This window comes from Rhinatrema bivittatum, chromosome 12 (assembly GCF_901001135.1).
Source record: "Rhinatrema bivittatum chromosome 12, aRhiBiv1.1, whole genome shotgun sequence".
NCBI classification, from domain to species: domain Eukaryota; kingdom Metazoa; phylum Chordata; class Amphibia; order Gymnophiona; family Rhinatrematidae; genus Rhinatrema; species Rhinatrema bivittatum.
In genome coordinates this window covers 10,608,235-10,625,869 of record NC_042626.1, presented here as the reverse complement: position 1 = coordinate 10,625,869, position 17,635 = coordinate 10,608,235, and the positions used below count along the sequence as shown (strand labels likewise).

The 17,635-nt window shown below is 39.7% G+C and overlaps 1 protein-coding gene across 4 annotated transcripts in view; it reads left to right on the top strand.

The window, feature by feature from the left end:
- The window catches only part of TRIM33 (tripartite motif containing 33), a 139,832-nt gene that overhangs the window by 95,786 nt on the left and 26,411 nt on the right, over positions 1-17,635 (top strand). For 2 of the 4 annotated variants that reach the window (XM_029572458.1, XM_029572456.1), the window contains exons 7-12: positions 2,475-2,621; positions 3,265-3,382; positions 6,538-6,782; positions 7,791-7,958; positions 8,925-9,125; positions 17,388-17,520. In XM_029572458.1, the coding sequence (XP_029428318.1) occupies positions 2,475-2,621; positions 3,265-3,382; positions 6,538-6,782; positions 7,791-7,958; positions 8,925-9,125; positions 17,388-17,520 (1,012 nt within the window). Of the gene's footprint in view, positions 1-2,474; positions 2,622-3,264; positions 3,383-6,537; positions 6,783-7,790; positions 7,959-8,921; positions 9,126-17,387; positions 17,521-17,635 lie in introns of all 4 variants that reach the window. The other 2 variants (XM_029572457.1, XM_029572459.1) reach the window with 1 other exon arrangement.

Below are 17,635 nucleotides of genomic sequence, written 5' to 3'. Positions count from 1 at the left end.
AATTTCTTTGGACTTGCATTCTTAAAAGTTGTGGAAGTTCCCTAAAAACAGCTTCCTGTGTCTCAGAGCTTTCTGCTCTTGTAGAGTCGGGAATATGAATATTCAAACTTTCTAACAAACGTTTTCAACAGAACAAGTAAACATATGCAAATCATTTCCAGGTCCAAATATGCCCATCCCTGTTAGTAAATGCAGGCTGTCATTAAACCACTGCTAGAACTGCATGGTTTTATTATTTTTCAGCCCAGGCTAAATGCACCCATACAGACTTTTTTTTTCTTCAGATTGGTGGTATGGCAGTATTTTATACCAACAGGTAACAACATGATTTTCTGTTCTCCCTGCTTTGGGGAGTGGAATTGCAACTATTAACTTCAAGCAGACTTTGCATCCTATTCCAGTAGCAGTGACAGCTTCCTGCAGCTGCTGCTGGGCTGGGGTGGGTAGGAGAGAGGCCTCAGACTGGGCAGCACTGCCTCAAGTCTCCATCAAACCATCTCTGCTCCTGCATGTGGGCTTCCTCTGACTATTTGGGCAGGTCAACAGTGTGGAAGCATCTTTGGGCATCATCTTGGAACTACGTTTTGCCAATTACAGGACATCTAAGGACCTTCGGGTTTTTTTTCCCCCAGGGAATTTCTCAGTATTGTAACAAAAACGGGAGAAAATCAGTGGGGAAAAAGAGGACTCATTTTTTTCCACTGCTTTTTTTTCCTCCAATTTTTATTCATTATAATAAATGCTGAGAAATTCCTGAGGAAAATAAACTAAACGCTAAAAACGAAGGTCCCTAAGAATATCATAAGTAAAAGCCCCAGAGGCCTGGCATATTCTGCAATATTTTTATGTTTAGACTGCAAGTTTGTGCTTTGTAAGTCAGGTCCTTTAAGATTTGGTATGGAGAGAAGCAAATTTCTTGACCAAAAACAGAAAGCAGAGCCTAGATCTTTATATGTATATTTTGCAATGCAGTCTTTTACCCAGCTTGCATCTACCCTATATGTAATAATATTATTAGTTTACTTAGTTCGCTTTGTATATTAAAATTTTCAGTTCCTCTCCTCACGGTGCCCCGTTAGCCCGAAATTTGCTCTACTTGTTCTCTGTTTCTATTTTCAGTTCATTGTTTTATGTAAAGCATATTTGCTGCATTCTGTTTTCATGTAAACCGATGAGGTGTTCCCAACGACAGTCGGTATATAAAATCTTTAAATAAAAATAAATAAAAAAATATCTTAGTTATCTTCCAGAGTGCCAGCATAAGCAGGCAAGCATCTCAAGAGTAATATTGGTAGCTCCTTCCTTTCTTCTCATATCACACTTTCTGAGGAGTTGCTCTATAGTTTTCTGGGAATTTTCTGAGGAGTCAAATAAACTTGTTCAGTCATCTACAGAAGGCACGTCATCTCTTGCCTGATTCCTGCTGGGAAGTAGCTGGGCTCACTATAGAAACCGTAACACCAGAGACTGATAGTGCTAAAAAGCCTCTGTTTAGCATGGAGGTTGGGGTCTGAGTACTGCCGGTACACACTCAGCCAGCAGAACCTATCATGGAACAATTTCATAATGAAGTGCGTGGCCATGACTTTGTTTAAAAGCAACTTCAGCTAGTCTTAGCTATGCATTTCATTCCGTTAATGCTGAAATTATTCTATCATGTGCTTGTTTAAATCAGCATTTTCCTGTTGGTGTTGAAGGCTAGGTCACTTATATGGTTGTGGCAGATGGTTACCATCTTTTGTTAGGTAGGATCTTGAGAGTTTCAGTAATGGCTGAAGAAAAGGGTGTGTTAGAAAGTGAACAGGGCTGAGCTATATTTCATGCATTACTTCCTCTGTTCACGTGCCTTGATTTGTTTCTTCTCATGGTGGTAATTTTTACACAATACTCAAATACCGATGGATTTGAAGAAATTGGAGGTGTGGTTATGAATCCTGCAGATGTCAAACTATGAAATACTGCAATATGTGACATTTCTATTGCACAGTCTTCCATCATATTCCTTGTGATATATTGTTTTGGGTGACTTTATTTATGATAACTGGTGGTTTACGTGTCTGTAATTTATCTTGTGACTTCTGGTGGCAGATACTTTATCATGCCTACATTTGTTCTTGTGACTTTAAAAAAAAAAAAAAAATCACCAGAATCCACTTGACAAATTACAGCATTATATAATGTATATGACTGGCTTAACTCCCTCGGTACCCTATTCTCTCAAACTATAAAGTGTCCTGCAATAGTTATTTTCCTGGAGAATGGACTGATCTGAATACCCATTGACACACAAGTATTGGGGGAGAATTGTATTAGTGTTGATTCTTTCTGCCTCATCTTTGGATTTTTACTGTCTGCATTATCCTGTTTAAAATGGTAGTGGAATATTAACTTGTGTGATTAGACTCATAGGTGCTCTGAGGCATCTTGTAAAGCTTTTACTGATTTTGAAACTATATCTTGGCTCCTTGCTTTAGAGTGTTACAAAGGAAAGACAGATGAAGTTGGTGCAGCAGCAGAATGACATCACGGGTCTATCACGCCAAGTCAAGCACGTGATGAACTTCACTAACTGGGCAATTGCAAGTGGCAGCAGCACGGCACTATTGTACAGCAAGCGCCTGGTAAGAAGGAGCAATGAATTGCGTTAAATGGTTGCAGAACACTCCTTAAAATGTTCATTCCACTTTTTGGGAAGCTCATTAGACCTCCAAGCAATGGTCAGAAAATTGTTCTTTTGCATCATCTGCCTTTCTGATCCATTACTTTCTTCAGTACACTGTGCTGCTGCCCTTGGAGTACGGAAACCATGAGCACAGTTCATGTGAGTGGGATGGAGAATGAGGTGAGATTAGACAAATTGTGCACAAAAAGATATTGGCAAGTCAGATAAATTGGTAGTGTCCACAGAAATTCACCTACCGACCATGACTATAGCCATAGCAACACACCCACAGGTAAGAGTACTATGTACAGAGCATATAGAAGGATTTGATTACCAGTTACGGTATTTGTTACATGTATTCAGCTGAACCAGTGACGAATGGTCCCGCTTTGACTTATCTGTGATCAAGGAATATTAGTGCCACACTGTGATCCGTAGCTATGAGGATTTATGAAAGAGATGCTATCCCCCTCCCCCTTCAGCTTATTATTACTTGAGCACCAATACAGCTAAAATGTTTTCTCCTTTTGAAAGCTTTGCACCTTGGTTTTATTTCAAGCTGCTAATGTTTCTTCCACCTTCTGTGGCTTTTCCCTTTTTAGATTACGTTCCAGTTACGGCACATTTTAAAAGCCCGATGTGACCCGGTCCCAGCTGCCAACGGTGCCATACGCTTTCATTGTGATCCGACGTTCTGGGCAAAGAACGTAGTCAATTTAGGTGAGCTCTTGTCATCTCTTGAGATTGCTGGTCAGGTGTCAGCAGCTAAGCAGGGCAGTGCCTGGGTGGGAGACCACCGGGGGAAGACAGAAAGCAACTGCAAACCATTGCCTTATTCTATCAAGAAGATCACAGGCACGCGGTAAGGTTGTGATCGCAGATAAAATACTTACAGGGAACTTCGGATCAGGGTTTTTTGGGTTTTTTTTTATTTTGCAGGGAATTTGAAAAGAAAGGTCCCTAGTTACTTTGCCACGCCTACCATTGGTAGTGGTGCTATCTTTTCACTTTGCTTGGTGGATTTGTTTTGTTTTTATTTATACAGTTTTATCACCCACCTTTTCACGCAGATGCACAATTTGGAGAGCATTTGTTTTATTTTAAATTGATCTTTACAAAAGGTAATTATTGATATCCAGTAATAGTAGAACGCCTTGAAGCATCTGAATCAAGCTGTGGGTGTTGCGGAGCTGAGGCCGACCAAAGAAATGTTGCAGCCTAGCTCAACAGGGCTGATCTTCATTGGTGCCAGCTCTGCGGGTGCATTAGTGAATGGGGGTCCCACTTTCCTTATAATTGTTGACTTGGGGCAGCTCTGCCCTCACTTCAGATTAAAAACGATCTAATAATATTTCTATGAAGGACCCTGCATGACCAAGATGGCCACCCTGGGCTCAGGCACACAAGTCCACTACCCTCCTCTGCCAGGCCTTATTCCTTTTACATTGGGGTTCATGTTTAATTTTAATTACGCTGGCATTCACCGAATGCCTCGTAAGAAAAAAAGCTTGCCAGGCGACCTAAGACAACAAACTGAAATCAAGACTTTTAAAAGAGAACTAAAGGCATGGCTTTCTTAAAAGAGCTTATGATAGCAATAGTTAATCTTGCTTACTGTAGCTGAGAGCATATATTTATAGTAACCTGAGGCTCAATTATTTTATTGAAATTTTAATTTACTATCCAATTTTAATACTTTAATTTTACCTTAAAGTTATTTAGATGTATTCATTTCACACTTATTTTATTAATTTTCTTGTGTTTCTGTTTAGTTTTTATCTATATTGTATTTTATGATATGCTTATGATTTATTCTTTTAATTGATTGTAAACTGTTTATGATATACTAATTGACTGTGTATAAAAATAAATAAAATAAATAAAACAAGTCATCTGGGAGCTTTGGTTTCAAAAGACGTTCTATAGCTTATTTTATGTAGTGCTGCTTTCATTCTTTCTCTTCAGCTCTGCCTTGCCTTTCTGTTTAAGATACAGGGCTAGTATCTGTATGAAAGAATATTATTAAAAACGCATAAATTGGAATTAAATCCAGCTGTAAATTGTAAAGTGAATGAGAAGTTTTTCAGTATTCGTAGGTTGGGGGCTCATTTCAAAGTGATTGTTACTGGTTTGCAATTAAGGAAGAATCCCTGCAAACTCAGGAGCCCTTGCAGAAATACTTAAGCAGCCTGAACTGGAAATTGCTACCAGACACATAGCATGATAACTTCTTTGTTTAGCTAAACAGTTTAATTAGTAGTACGTGTCTCATAGTGATGCCGTTGCACAAATTAATCAATATAAAGGTACAATAAATAATAGCCACTGGCATTAGTAGCTTGGGATCTGTTTAATGTTTGGGTACTTGCAGGTACTTATAACCTGGATTGGCCACTGTTGGAAACAGGATGCTGGGCTTGATGGACCCAGTATGGCAACTTCTTATGTTCTTATTAAAGGATTAGTAAATCCAAAGTACACTGGATGAGAGGGAGTAGCAGACACCAGAGCATTTCACCTTTTGGATGACCTAGCTCAGATTATGGTGTTATCTGACATTCTAGGCCTATACCGTTTTAAGAGGTTTAAATTGAGTTTACTTTGTCCTATGGCAGTAGAACTGCTAACATCTCCATCATATACACTTGTTTCTGAATAGGTGCAGGAGGGATTCCCTGGAGGATCTGGTTATCTCGAAATAATTGCACCCTTGAGGTGCTAGAGGCATTCTGCTCTGCTGCTTCCAATATAATGACTTACATGTGATCATACCATGATAATACTTGGCTGCTGAGAAGAAAATGTTAAGAGCCCTTCTTCCTAGTGACTTAAAATATAGGCTAGGTTTTTCATGCTGCACACCCTTGTGAGGGAATTAGTTTATTTTCTTCAGACTTTGCAGCCGGATAATTTGCAAGAGTTATTCCCTTTGTGGAGTTTAATGCTCTGCAGTCACCTGCTCCTGTAGTAATTTCCTTATGGGCCTGTGAGAACACTTCAGCATAACCAACTTTTCTGGAGTCAGGTTGAGGTGTGCCCATAGGGTGTCTTGTCTACTCTCACTCTGCCTGCTCCTCCCATGCTCTTTAAAGTAATGACCATTAAGAGAAACCAATTGTGTGTTTAAAAGATTTTTTCTATTACCTGTCAACCATTGCCTCTTCTTTTGACACTGTTTACATTATCTGGAGGTGCTCAACGCACGAGTCAGATATGGCCTCAGTTTATTTTTTACATTTGGATATCCCACACTTCCCAGAAATATCAAAGTAGGTAACAAACTTCCACAATACAATTAGGAAATGTTTTCTGGATATATTATAATAATGCGTGGGAGATTAATTTGTCCTGCCCAGTGAGTGTTCAGAATGTGGGCCGAGCTTGGTCAAGCTTCTAAGGCATGCATGTAAACAGGAAGAGCTGAGCAGACTAGATGAGTCAATTGGCCTTGTCTCCATCTACTATGTTACTATGAAGCTATAAGGGATCATACTGCGTATGCTAATCTCTGGGTTTTGACTTGACTAGGTTCTTTTATACTATAATGAATTATAAAACTTAAGGCTTAATTTACAGTTGAGCATTTGGCTGCATTTAATGCATAAACTTTGATCTGACCAGCTGGATCAAGTGATTCAGGATTTTCAGATGTGGTTGAATATTCAATATACACTCGGTTCTGTTGTACTGACACACAATGATATTTCTCGTCCTTTGTTTATAGCGCAAGTAAAAATGCATGAATGAATGGGTTTAAATATATGTAAATTCTCATCTGATCTCTGCCGACCTTAAAGTACATCACGAAAAATCTGGTCCAGTAGAAGCAGTGCTGTAATTCACTAGCTTGGCTTTATTTTCCTTGTATCCCTCAGGTAACCTTGTTGTTGAAAATAAACCAGCTCCTGGTTACACGCCTAATGTAGTAGTTGGACAGGTTCCTCCAGGAGCAAACCATGTCAACAAAGCCCCAGGACAAATTAATCTTGCACAACTTCGACTCCAGCATATGCAGCAGCAGGTGTATGCACAAAAGCACCAGCAGCTGCAGCAGATGAGGATGGCTCAACCATCTGGCCCGCCTTCCAGACCAGCTGTCCCGCAAATGCTGCAGCAGCAGGTGAGACCATCTAATTCGGTCACCTTTCAGTGCTCTCCCACAATAAAAGGCGTTTGATTTACCTCCAGCTGAGAGGGTTGTGGCCTCTGGCAGAAGTTTGTCTGCTTTCCACTGTAACAGGCCTGGCTGTGTTGAAATGTTCTGCTGAGGGTACATTATTATAGCATTCACAACTGAAAACTACTCTGTACTCAGAAAATTGGTTTTATTCAAGATTTGTCTTGTGCACATTGGGGGTTTCTGTTTCCTTTGGTGTTTGTTCTCCTTTCTGGGCCTTATCAGTGAATTCTCCTGCCCTGGATGGGCCCCAAAAGTAGACTGGAGGGCAAAACTAGGAGCAGAAGATGAAAACTAGGAGCGAGCCACTTCTATGTCAAAACACACATTTTATGCTATGGCAGATGTGTGACTCTACACACAGGCAGATCCGGTGCTAGGTGTGCACAGACTAAGCAATTGCATAGGGTCCCAGAGACTCTTCTTCCCAGGTGACGCTCACTTAGGGCCCCCCCCAAACACCCTCACTGCTGTCAGTGTTGGGACCATGAACGAGAGCTGTGATGCAGCATAAGGGGAATCGGACCAGCAGGACGAGCCAATCCCACAGACAAACACACAGCGCTTGGAACACAGCTGCAGGTTTCTCCTATGTACAAGCCATACTGACAGAATTATTACATTTGGACAAGGCAAATGTTGTTTTGGTTTCTCTCCAGATTCCCCCCCCCCTTCCTCTTTAATTATACTCCTAAAGCACGAGCAATATATGAATAGAGCCTGGAAGCATTCCATCATTTTATATAACATTACTGCTGTGAGACCAGCCATTACAATCTGTCACACCTTGGCCTTGAGCCTTTTTATAACCTAACTTATGCGGCATTAAATAGGATTTCTCTTTGAGATTTTCTAGGCTTCGTTTTTGCCTGTAGAGGTTGGAGCTGAGGGCAGTGGTGGGTCCGTGCTGTTGTGTGGCCTTATCTCTTCATTTCAAAACCCTTTTTGCAGCCTCCCAGACTGATCAGTATGCAGACAATGCAGAGAGGAAATATGAACTGTGGAGCTTTTCAGGCCGCCCATCAGATGAGAATGGCTCAGAATGCAGCTCATCTGCCAGGCATACCTCGTCACAACGGACCTCAGTACTCCATGATCCAGCCGCACCTCCAGCGACAGGTTTGGATTCACGCCATGACTACACAGTTGTTACGGCTAAGCTATTCTATTGTGCTTTGTTCCTTTTCACAACTGAAGCCCTCGAACCTGCTCTGTTGACAGCAGACATATTCCTGGCTCCTGACGGTACAGGCAATTGCACTGTCGCTTGTTAATTTTCATTTTGCATTATGAGTTAGTGCTTTCTCCGTTTCTAGTTAAATTCTTGATTTTGAGCATCAGTATCGCGGTTAATATGCAAGGGTTGCAATGGGAAGCTTTGTTTTTGCAACACTAAGCAGGGGATAGACAAATTTTGATTTTTTTTAGGATTCCAACTTGCTTTTTGACTGGATGCACTGTTACCTCGGCATAGCAAATGTAGAAATGATCAAACTAATTAAAAATGTGGTTAATGTTTTATACTTTATACTTTGTCAATCTTGACATGAGCTGCTGTAACTCTGAAATTTCAGTGGAAGAGATGTACTTGCACTGTTCACTACAAATTCTTTTGAATTCTATCTTAGCCTTATAGATATGTATTTCTACAAGTTAAGTCATTGAAGTGTGTTGCCAGGCTGAGCTACCATCTATTTATTTTATTTAAATATCTAGGCCGCACCATCCAAAATTCTGGGTGGCTTACATACATAAGTAATTATAAAATAAAATTGATACATAAAATTAAAATATATAAAACAAAAAAAAACTTGCAACTAACCTATCATAGACATCATAATAAACATTTACTACTTCAGGCTAGATAATTAACAGAAGTAACAAACGTATTTATTCAGTTGAGATGTCAGTTTAAATGTGCCACAATGTTGATTTTACAGTTTTGGTACTGAACAATAGACTTGCTAGGTAACATTACATCCTGAAATATTCCAGGTTGGTGGCATAGCGACTTGGTGATTCTAGTGAGAATGAAGGGGTTGTTTGTGGCTATAATACCGAAGGCTTTTGTTTCTCTTTCAGCAGCATTCTAACCCAGGGCATGCAGGCCCTTTTCCAGTTGTTTCCGTCCATAACAACACAATCAATCCAACCAGCCCTACTACAGCAACCATGGCAAATGCAAACCGTGGTCCAACGAGCCCATCTGTTACATCTATAGAACTTATCCCATCAGTAACAAATCCAGAGAACCTACCTTCCCTGCCAGATATACCGCCTATACAGGTCAGTAATCCAGAGCATCCAGGCAATGAATAGAAAATATCTATATCGGTAATTCTGACTCAAAAAAAAAAAAGGTTAAGCCTTATAGGTGAATTTTAAAAGCCTATGCACACCAAAGTCGGGAGATTTGTGCACAAGTGGGGCTGGCACTCACCGTGCATATTTTAGAAGGCACCCATGTACGCACATATCTCGTGCTGCACGCACAAGTCAAGAGTGCAGAAAAAGGGGTGAGGCGTGTGCCGGGGTCCCTTGCTGCGTAACTGCGTGTAAGTACAAAACCAAAAAAATCTAGGCTAGTCAGCGGGGTTTTAGGGTTGGGGCTAACGGGGGGGGGAGGCTTATAATCAGGCGGGGTTTGTAAGTGCTAACCCCGGGGGGGCCGGGCCAGCCTGCCAAGCGCATGGTCGGTGTTAGTTGTAATGTTTCTGTAGTACAGTGTGACTTGTTGCAATTTCCATTCTGGTTTTGTCTGCACATTTCTATTTGTACTTTATAGTGCCTTTATTATGTATTAGGTGAGGGTCTGTCTGTGTCCTGTAAGTATAACTGAGGTGAGAGAGTCTGCAGTTTGTGTAGGGATCTGTAGCAACCTAACCTTTTTTGTTTTCTCAGTAGGAGGTATATTGATGTTTTAGGGCCTGGTGTAATATTCATAATTTTGCCTTTTCATAGGTTGGGGTGTTACTGTTTGAGTGCTGGCAGTTGGTGCTATTTTGATATGGGAGGTTTACTATATTGTTTATGCAAATTTTTCCACGGGCCAAGTCCACACCTAACATTAGGCCTAATACCATGTGGGTTTTAAATGTCTTTTGTAGGGTTTTCTGATTGGCACCACAATAGTGCATGTAAATATAGTATACATATTATAAATTATACTTTTCCTCAGGCTATACTTTGAATGTCCTTTTTTCATATAAAATCTATAATAAATGTATCATTTTTAATTGAGGATGGGGGTGCAAGGCTGTAAGGTTCACCTAGGATGCCTCATATCCATGCGTTGGCTGCACAGGTTCCGTGTGGGAAGGCAGGATTTCATGTTGAGCTTTGTCTCAGTGACTGACGCAGTGATGCATGCAGTCTTGGCCATGGATACATTTTCTTTTTTATATAACACCAAAAGAATGACAGCATGGATCATTTTTAGTGCGCCCTACCCTGGAGTAAGTGCGCCCTACCCTGGAGTCAATCTTGACATGAGCAGCTGTAACTCTGAAATTTCAGTGGAAGAGATGTACTTGCACTGTTCACTACAAATTCTTTTGAATTCTATCTTAGCCTTATAGATATGTATTTCTACAAGTTAAGTCATTGAAGTGTGTTGCCAGGCTAAGCTGCCATCTAATTTATTTTATTTAAATATCTAGGCCGCACCATCCAAAATTCTGGGTGGCTTACATACATAAGTAATTATAAAATAAAATTGATACATAAAATTAAAATTATATAAAACAAAAAAAAAAACCTGGGGAACCATAACACTAAAAGCAGCAGACTGTGTAGCACACAGTCAAAGAGGAAGGTGTTGGAGAAATAGGAGGGAAGAACTGGAGCAAGCTACAGTCACAGAAAGGGAGAGGGTGAGTCGGGAGGAGATACCTGTGAATTCTGTCTGAGGTGGCTGTGCTGAGCTCTGAGAGGAGCAGTTGGCTGTGGAGCCAGCGAGTCTCAAGGGAAAGGGAAGGGCTAGCAGCAAGCAAGAACTTTACATAATGCTGCAGGGGGCACTCACTAAATGAGCACATGAGCAGCAGCATAACAGCTGAATGCGTGTCTGTGGCTCAGATTCTGAGTGGCAGGGTGGTTGTCTCATCACTTGGCAACTGGTTCAAGAGCTGATTGGTTGGGAACTTTATGAACTTTATGTAACCAACATGTCAGCTCAGACTTTTTTGTTGTGTTCTCTTTGCAATTGATCCACTACTGTTTCTTTGGAAGTATCAAGAGCTTCTGTACCTTGTATTGTAGTCCCTTGTATCTTGTATTATAGCATGATACCATGTTATTTAACATATATATATATTTCTGTTCCTCGTCTCATATAGTTGTTACTGTTCCATGTAAAGGCTATGCCTAAAAGTTCCTAGTTATATGTAAATCGATACGATGTGCAAACGGCTATCGGTATAGAAGAAATTCTAAACAAATAAATAAAATAAATAATACCAGGCCGGGAATCCAGGAGATATAGATATAGATATATATGAGACTGTATTTCATAAGGGATAGAGACAGGATGGAAGCGGTTCAGAGAGAGGCAACCAAAATGATGAGGAGTCTGCATCAAAGACCAAATGAAATAAGACTGAAGGACCTGAATATGCATACCCTGGAAGAGAGGACAGATAGACGAAATATGATGCAGACTTCTGAATTCCTGAAAGGCATTAATGATGCACAAGAATAAAACAGTTTCTGATGGAAAGAAATCTGTAGAACAAAGGGTCATGATATGAAACTCTGAAGGGATAAACTCGGAGCAATATTAAGAAATACTTCTTCACAGAAAGGGTGGTAAATGCATGTGATACGCTCCCCAAAATCTGTAGGGAAGACCAGAACAATAATGAACAGTAATGAGGTTCCAAAGCATGTGGGATAAACACAAAGGATCTTTAGTAACTAAAGGACTGAAATGAAAAAAAGAGGTAGCCTGCATGGAGTTGCAGTTACTGCCTAAAAGAGATGATAAAAAAAAAAACCCAAAGCTTGCTGGGAAGACTAGATGGACCACCTGGCTCTTTCTACTGTCACTTTAAACATTTTCCTCCTGCTTCAGCTGTGTCTCTTACCAACCAAGGCTTGCCTGCTCCAGCTTTCCTCCTCTTCTGGAACAACCGCCGCGCAAACCCACAAGACTGCGACGCCTCCCCCCGCTGACGTCATCTCGGGGCATGGGTTCAGAAGCATGAGCGCGCCGCCAGAGGCGCCGGGCGTCGCGTGCCGAAGGAGTGCGTGCAAGGGGCTGGCCCCTTTGTGCGCACCTTCGTGTCACCCCACAAAGAATACTGAGAACTCTTACTGGACTCATTTGAAGAAAGTGAGTAAAATCATGACTGAGTCTTGGCAAAATTTCATAAATGTTATAATAAACCCAGGAAGGTATGGCACTGATTCAAATAAGCGAAGACAAAGAAGAAACGGAGATATTCTTCAAATTCCATTCAATCAGATCTCTTCTGTTACCTCGTTTTTTTGCTATCTGTACTTCTGATCAGTGCTCAATCTTTAACAAAATTATTAATGATTTATTAGATGAATTCTCTACTGCGATTTGCTGTATCACTGAAACATGGTTAAGTGTCGGACTCAGTTTTAACGAATCAGATTGCACACCAATCGCATGACGTCTTTTCAGTACCAAGAAAAGACCGGAAAGGTGGTGGTCTAATGGTAATTGCAAATAAAGATTTAAACTTGAAGCAAATCTCAATATCTATTGAAGTACAGTAGCTTTCTTTAAAGCCAACCACCTCCAGTTATGCTTGGCCTATTGCTGGAATGTAATAGTTCCCCACTGATTGAAGTACTGGTAAACAACTTAGCAGGTGATGTTCCAGCTGTCATTCTAGGTGACTTTAATCTTCACCGAGATACAATACCACGCTCACCCGCATGCCAGGCCTTCCTTTACACTCACAGCGCTAGGTTGGGACCAGGTTTTTTTGTGACCCAACTCATAGGGCAGGACATACACTTGACTTAGTTTTTGTATATAACGATGTAGTCAGTGAAAACAATAACTGTTACCAAATCTATCCCCTGGTCGGATCATAAACTAATTCACGTTACAGTACCTCATACCAGTCATCACTCTACCAAAAGTGAAAAACTTTTTCTCCCGCCGTAAGCCTATAAAAACACAGGATTTAGTAGAGAAACCACCAGGAGCCCTCGGTAATATATCTTACAATAATATTGAAACAGCAGTGACATCCTGGATAGATATTACCACTATAATCGCTGATTAACTTAGTCCTGTAATCAGCAGGAACCTGAATGAAAAAGGCCAAGTACTCCATGGTAGTATACCCATGAGATAAGAAAGAGGAGTTATGGCAAAAGAATCCTTCTAATCAGACATTGGGAATATATGCAGCCCTTCTGTCTAAGTATGGAACTTTAATAAATAACAAAACGAGAATATTATGCTAAAAAAAAAATCCATGATTTGAAATTTAACCCAAAAATCCTCTTCTCAATGGTACAAAATTTAACAATCTAATCTAGTTGATCAAAGAATTGGTCCTGAAATAGTAGGAAGTAAATGCAACAAGTTTGCAACTTTCTTCAACGTAAAAAATCCAAAAATTAACAGTTTTACTGCAATTTCAAATCAAAATATAATATTACAGCCCTGGGAAATCCTCCTTAGAAATTGAATCTATTTTCAAATCATGTATCTGGCAAACCATCTGTTAGATGCAATCCCTAGAAAAGTATTAGACAATTACGAATATAGTCTCTACTTGCATCTCTAACATAATAAATCTAATTTTCTGAGGGAGAGATGCTACTATTAAACTGCACATCAATTAGGATGGTCCTAAAAAATAAAAACATTGGCACTAATGTGTTAAACAATATTAGACTTATTTCAAACTTACCACTAATCGCAAAAATAATCAAGAAAGTAGTACAAGCACAATTGGTTGAGCATCTTAAAGGGAAACCATTCTTTCCCTGTATGTACCCGGATCAGTCCAGACCGCTGGTTATGCCTCCCTTCCAGGGAAATGGCCATTCCTCTGGTGGGAGCTCCTGTTCTCAGCCTGGACCCAGGGACGTTTCATTCCCTTTGATTGGGAGCAACAAAGAAAGAAAAAGAAATCAGGTCTCCGGAGGGGATAATTTTTCCATCCCAATTTGGTTTTAGGAAGAATTTTAATACTGAATCCTTAGCATTAAAAGACACTGTTTTGAGGGGTTTTGATGCAGGCCAATCATATCTCCTAAGCGTACTTGATTTATCTGCGGCATTTGAAACCGTGGATCACGTTGTCATGAGTCATAGGTTTCAATGGTTTACCTCGTATTTAAAAGCTCGCTCCTTTCAGGTGAAAATTGCTAACTCCTTATCAGAAAAATTGAGATGGACTCTCCAACATTTATGTGTTACCTCTATGCAAATTACTGTTAGGATTAGGCATTAATTGCTATATATACGCAGATGACATGCAATTTTTAGTTCTGATTGAAAATTCTATAGAAAACACTTTGAAGCTGGTAGAGGTTTATATATCATCTATCCAGCAATTATTGATTGATATGAAATTGAGATTATATTGTTAAATGGAAAATTATCAAAAGCGCCTATTTACTTAAAAACAGATTCTATGCATATAGAATTGACCATCATGCATGTGATCTGGATATAATAATTGATGGTGATCTTAATATGAAGAAGCACATCAGCCACAAAATTAGAGTTGGTTACAATAAATTACATATTTTAAAACATTTAAAGCCCCTACTTAATTATGAGGATTTTTGCACTGTGCTGCAAACAATATTTTCCAATCTAGATTACTGTAATGCTCTCTTATTTGGTTTGCCTGCAAGCACAATAAGACCATTACAATTATTACAAAATGCTAGGGCCTTCACGGGCAGTAGAAAATATGATCACATCACCCTAACACTGATGGCCCTACATTGGTTTCCTGTAAAATTCAGAATTTTTCTTCAACATAAGTCCATCAGTAATGGAAAATCTGAATGGTTGAACGCCTGTCTGTCCTTTATCCCCTGCAACGAAATTTAAGATCCGCGAATAAAGGTCTCGTAAATATTCCTTCGGTACAAACTGCACATTTAAGCAAGGTAAGGGAAAGAGCCATATCTGTTGCAGGACCAAAACTATGCAACTCTCTACCCTCTGAACTAAGATAGCAAAGACTTTTTTTGGTTTTCAAAAAGAATGTGAAAACCTGGCTGTTTACTGATTGAACTTTAATTAGGTGAGTTATCGGAATAAGGAGACAGAATTGGAAAATTTTAACTATTGAGGCCTTTTTCTTTTGTTTATGAAATGCATTCAATTGTTTTATTCTTTTATTATGCCAAAGTTTTGTCTTATTGTAATGTAAGTTTATGATTTTGTTTTCATATTTTTATTTTTTGCCTTAAACCATTGTGATTGGTCACAATGACGGTATATAAATACAATAAATAAATTTTACTATGTTAACCAAATTTGTGGGGGAGAGGGGAAGGGAGGGGATGCTGGGGCCAACTACTTGGATGGATGGATGGAAGGGGGTCTGCACTCCAATTTGCTCATCCCTGATCTAAGGTAAACTCTTTTTAGTTAGAAGAAATGAGAAATTTACGTTAGATATGATGTTACCTCTAAAATGGTGACTTGGCCTGTTTTTGGGAGCTGCACAGAAAGTTCACAAGGGTTTGTGATTATATAATCCATGGGCCTTTTTTGGAAAAAATCTCCCAGGCTGATATTTTCCTACAATCCTCCCTGAACTGGGAAAATGGGGCATGGCATCGGTGCGTGTCTTTATAAAATTCCCCTACTTTCACGGGAAATGTGGCATTTGCACGCAGATGCGCGTGCGTCCATTTAAAATTGTGTGCAATCTATGCACGTTCAGCCTATTTTATAATATGCGCGTATCTTATAAAACGACTCTCTCTGGATGCGAGCCGGCAAATATGCGTACATGTGCAGCCATGTCTGTCTGTGAGCCAGTCCTGAGGCTCAGCTGTGGCACAAGAGACTTGGATTCGGCCAGCTGCCACTGCATGATCATCCCATCCTAACCCAAACCAGGAGACCTGAACCGTAAGGCAGTTATTCTGGAGAGGTGGGTTGGGATGGAGGAATGAGAGGACCACTAGACAAGTGGGCGTCACTTTACTTGGTAGCACTATGTGCACCCATTAACAGATTAGAATTGAAAAACATCCGCTGCACTGCTTTAATTTCATTGCCTCTTCGGCATTCAACTTTTTTTTCTTTTACTTTGTAAAAGGAAAAGCAAACTTGTTCCTAATCTTTTTCCAGATGTGCTCAGCATTTGTCCCCTATGCTCACAAGATAGGAAGAACCCATTAGTCCCTTTGGCCTCTAAATTTGCATAGTCATTAGGAACTCTATAGGTAAAGGTGAAATGCATATGAAGATAAGAATAGTGAGATGCATTTGGTTTGTTTTTGGCAGTGGGGATGTGTGTGTGTGTCTGGCAGCTAGCTCTGGCTAGAAATGTGTAATCCTTGGAATTGGTGTACACTTAGAGCCTGTAGAGAAGCTGTTCCTAAAGTGAAGACGGCTGTAGGTACCGGGCACATCTTTGCTGTGTTTCCAAACCGTGCACATGAGAATTGGAGTCCTCTTGAATGCACATCCATGCAAAGCATGTTTCTATGCAGTTTCTTTGCGTTTTATTTTATAATTTAATTGTGATTTTTTTTCTTTACACTTTCTGTATTGAAGGCATTGCCTGTAGTCTTAGAATTGATATTGCAAGGAATTAACATTTTTTTTTCCTGCTGGCGAACTGTAATGTGATTTGGGTGCATCTAGAATACATGTCAGATTTTGTATAGGTTACCAAAATATATAGGCATATATCAGATTAAATTAGGCAAGTTTAGGAAAATTTGAAATATTCAAAGCTTATTCTTTAAACACAGTGTATGCAGTTGAAATTTCATTTCATTACAGCGCTATAAGGAGTAAAAAAAAAAAAAAAAGTTGTCATAGGGGTCTGCTAAAATAGTGTCCCAAGAACGTGCCTTAACCTGGGGAGCAATAGGTAATCATTAATGGGAAATTGTATTTAGCCTTTGTCCAGTCATTTGACCAGTACTTTTCTTGGCTTGTCTACAGGCTTTAAAAGGAGCTCTGTATGCAACCAACAGGGCTCAAGCTGCCATTCTGCTGTAGTAGGCTAAGATGGTTCCATGTCTGGCAGTTTTAACATTGCGCATCCTTCTTGCAAACAGGCTTCTTCTTAAGGACCTACTGGTCTCTCCTTTTTAAACATTTTAATTTCTTATTTAATTTAAACCTTTTCTTTAATTTGAAAAAGACTAAACATTTTGTTTTGCAGTAATGACAAGCAGTCAAATATATTTTGGGGAAAAAGATACAGTAACTTAAAATATTTCAGAGGTGAAATGTAATGTAGTTCTCATAGCACTTTAGATCACTTCAGGAACAAATTAAAAACCTTGCACCTGAAAACACACAAGCATTGTGATTCTAATGCTTAACTTTTATGTCTTTTTCGCTCTCAGTTGGAAGATGCTGGGTCAAGCAGCTTAGATAATTTGCTAAGTAGATATATTTCCATTGGTCACCAGCTTCCTCAGCCTTCGAGTACCATGAATCCATCCCCTGGACCCTCATCCATGTCTCCAGGATCAACAGGTAAGTGTGTTGCTTTTGTACATAACGCTTCCATTTATCTTATTTTTTAAAAATTTTTGTATACCACATAAGCAATGTGGGTAGATTGAAGCTGTTCACAGAAGGTACATTCATA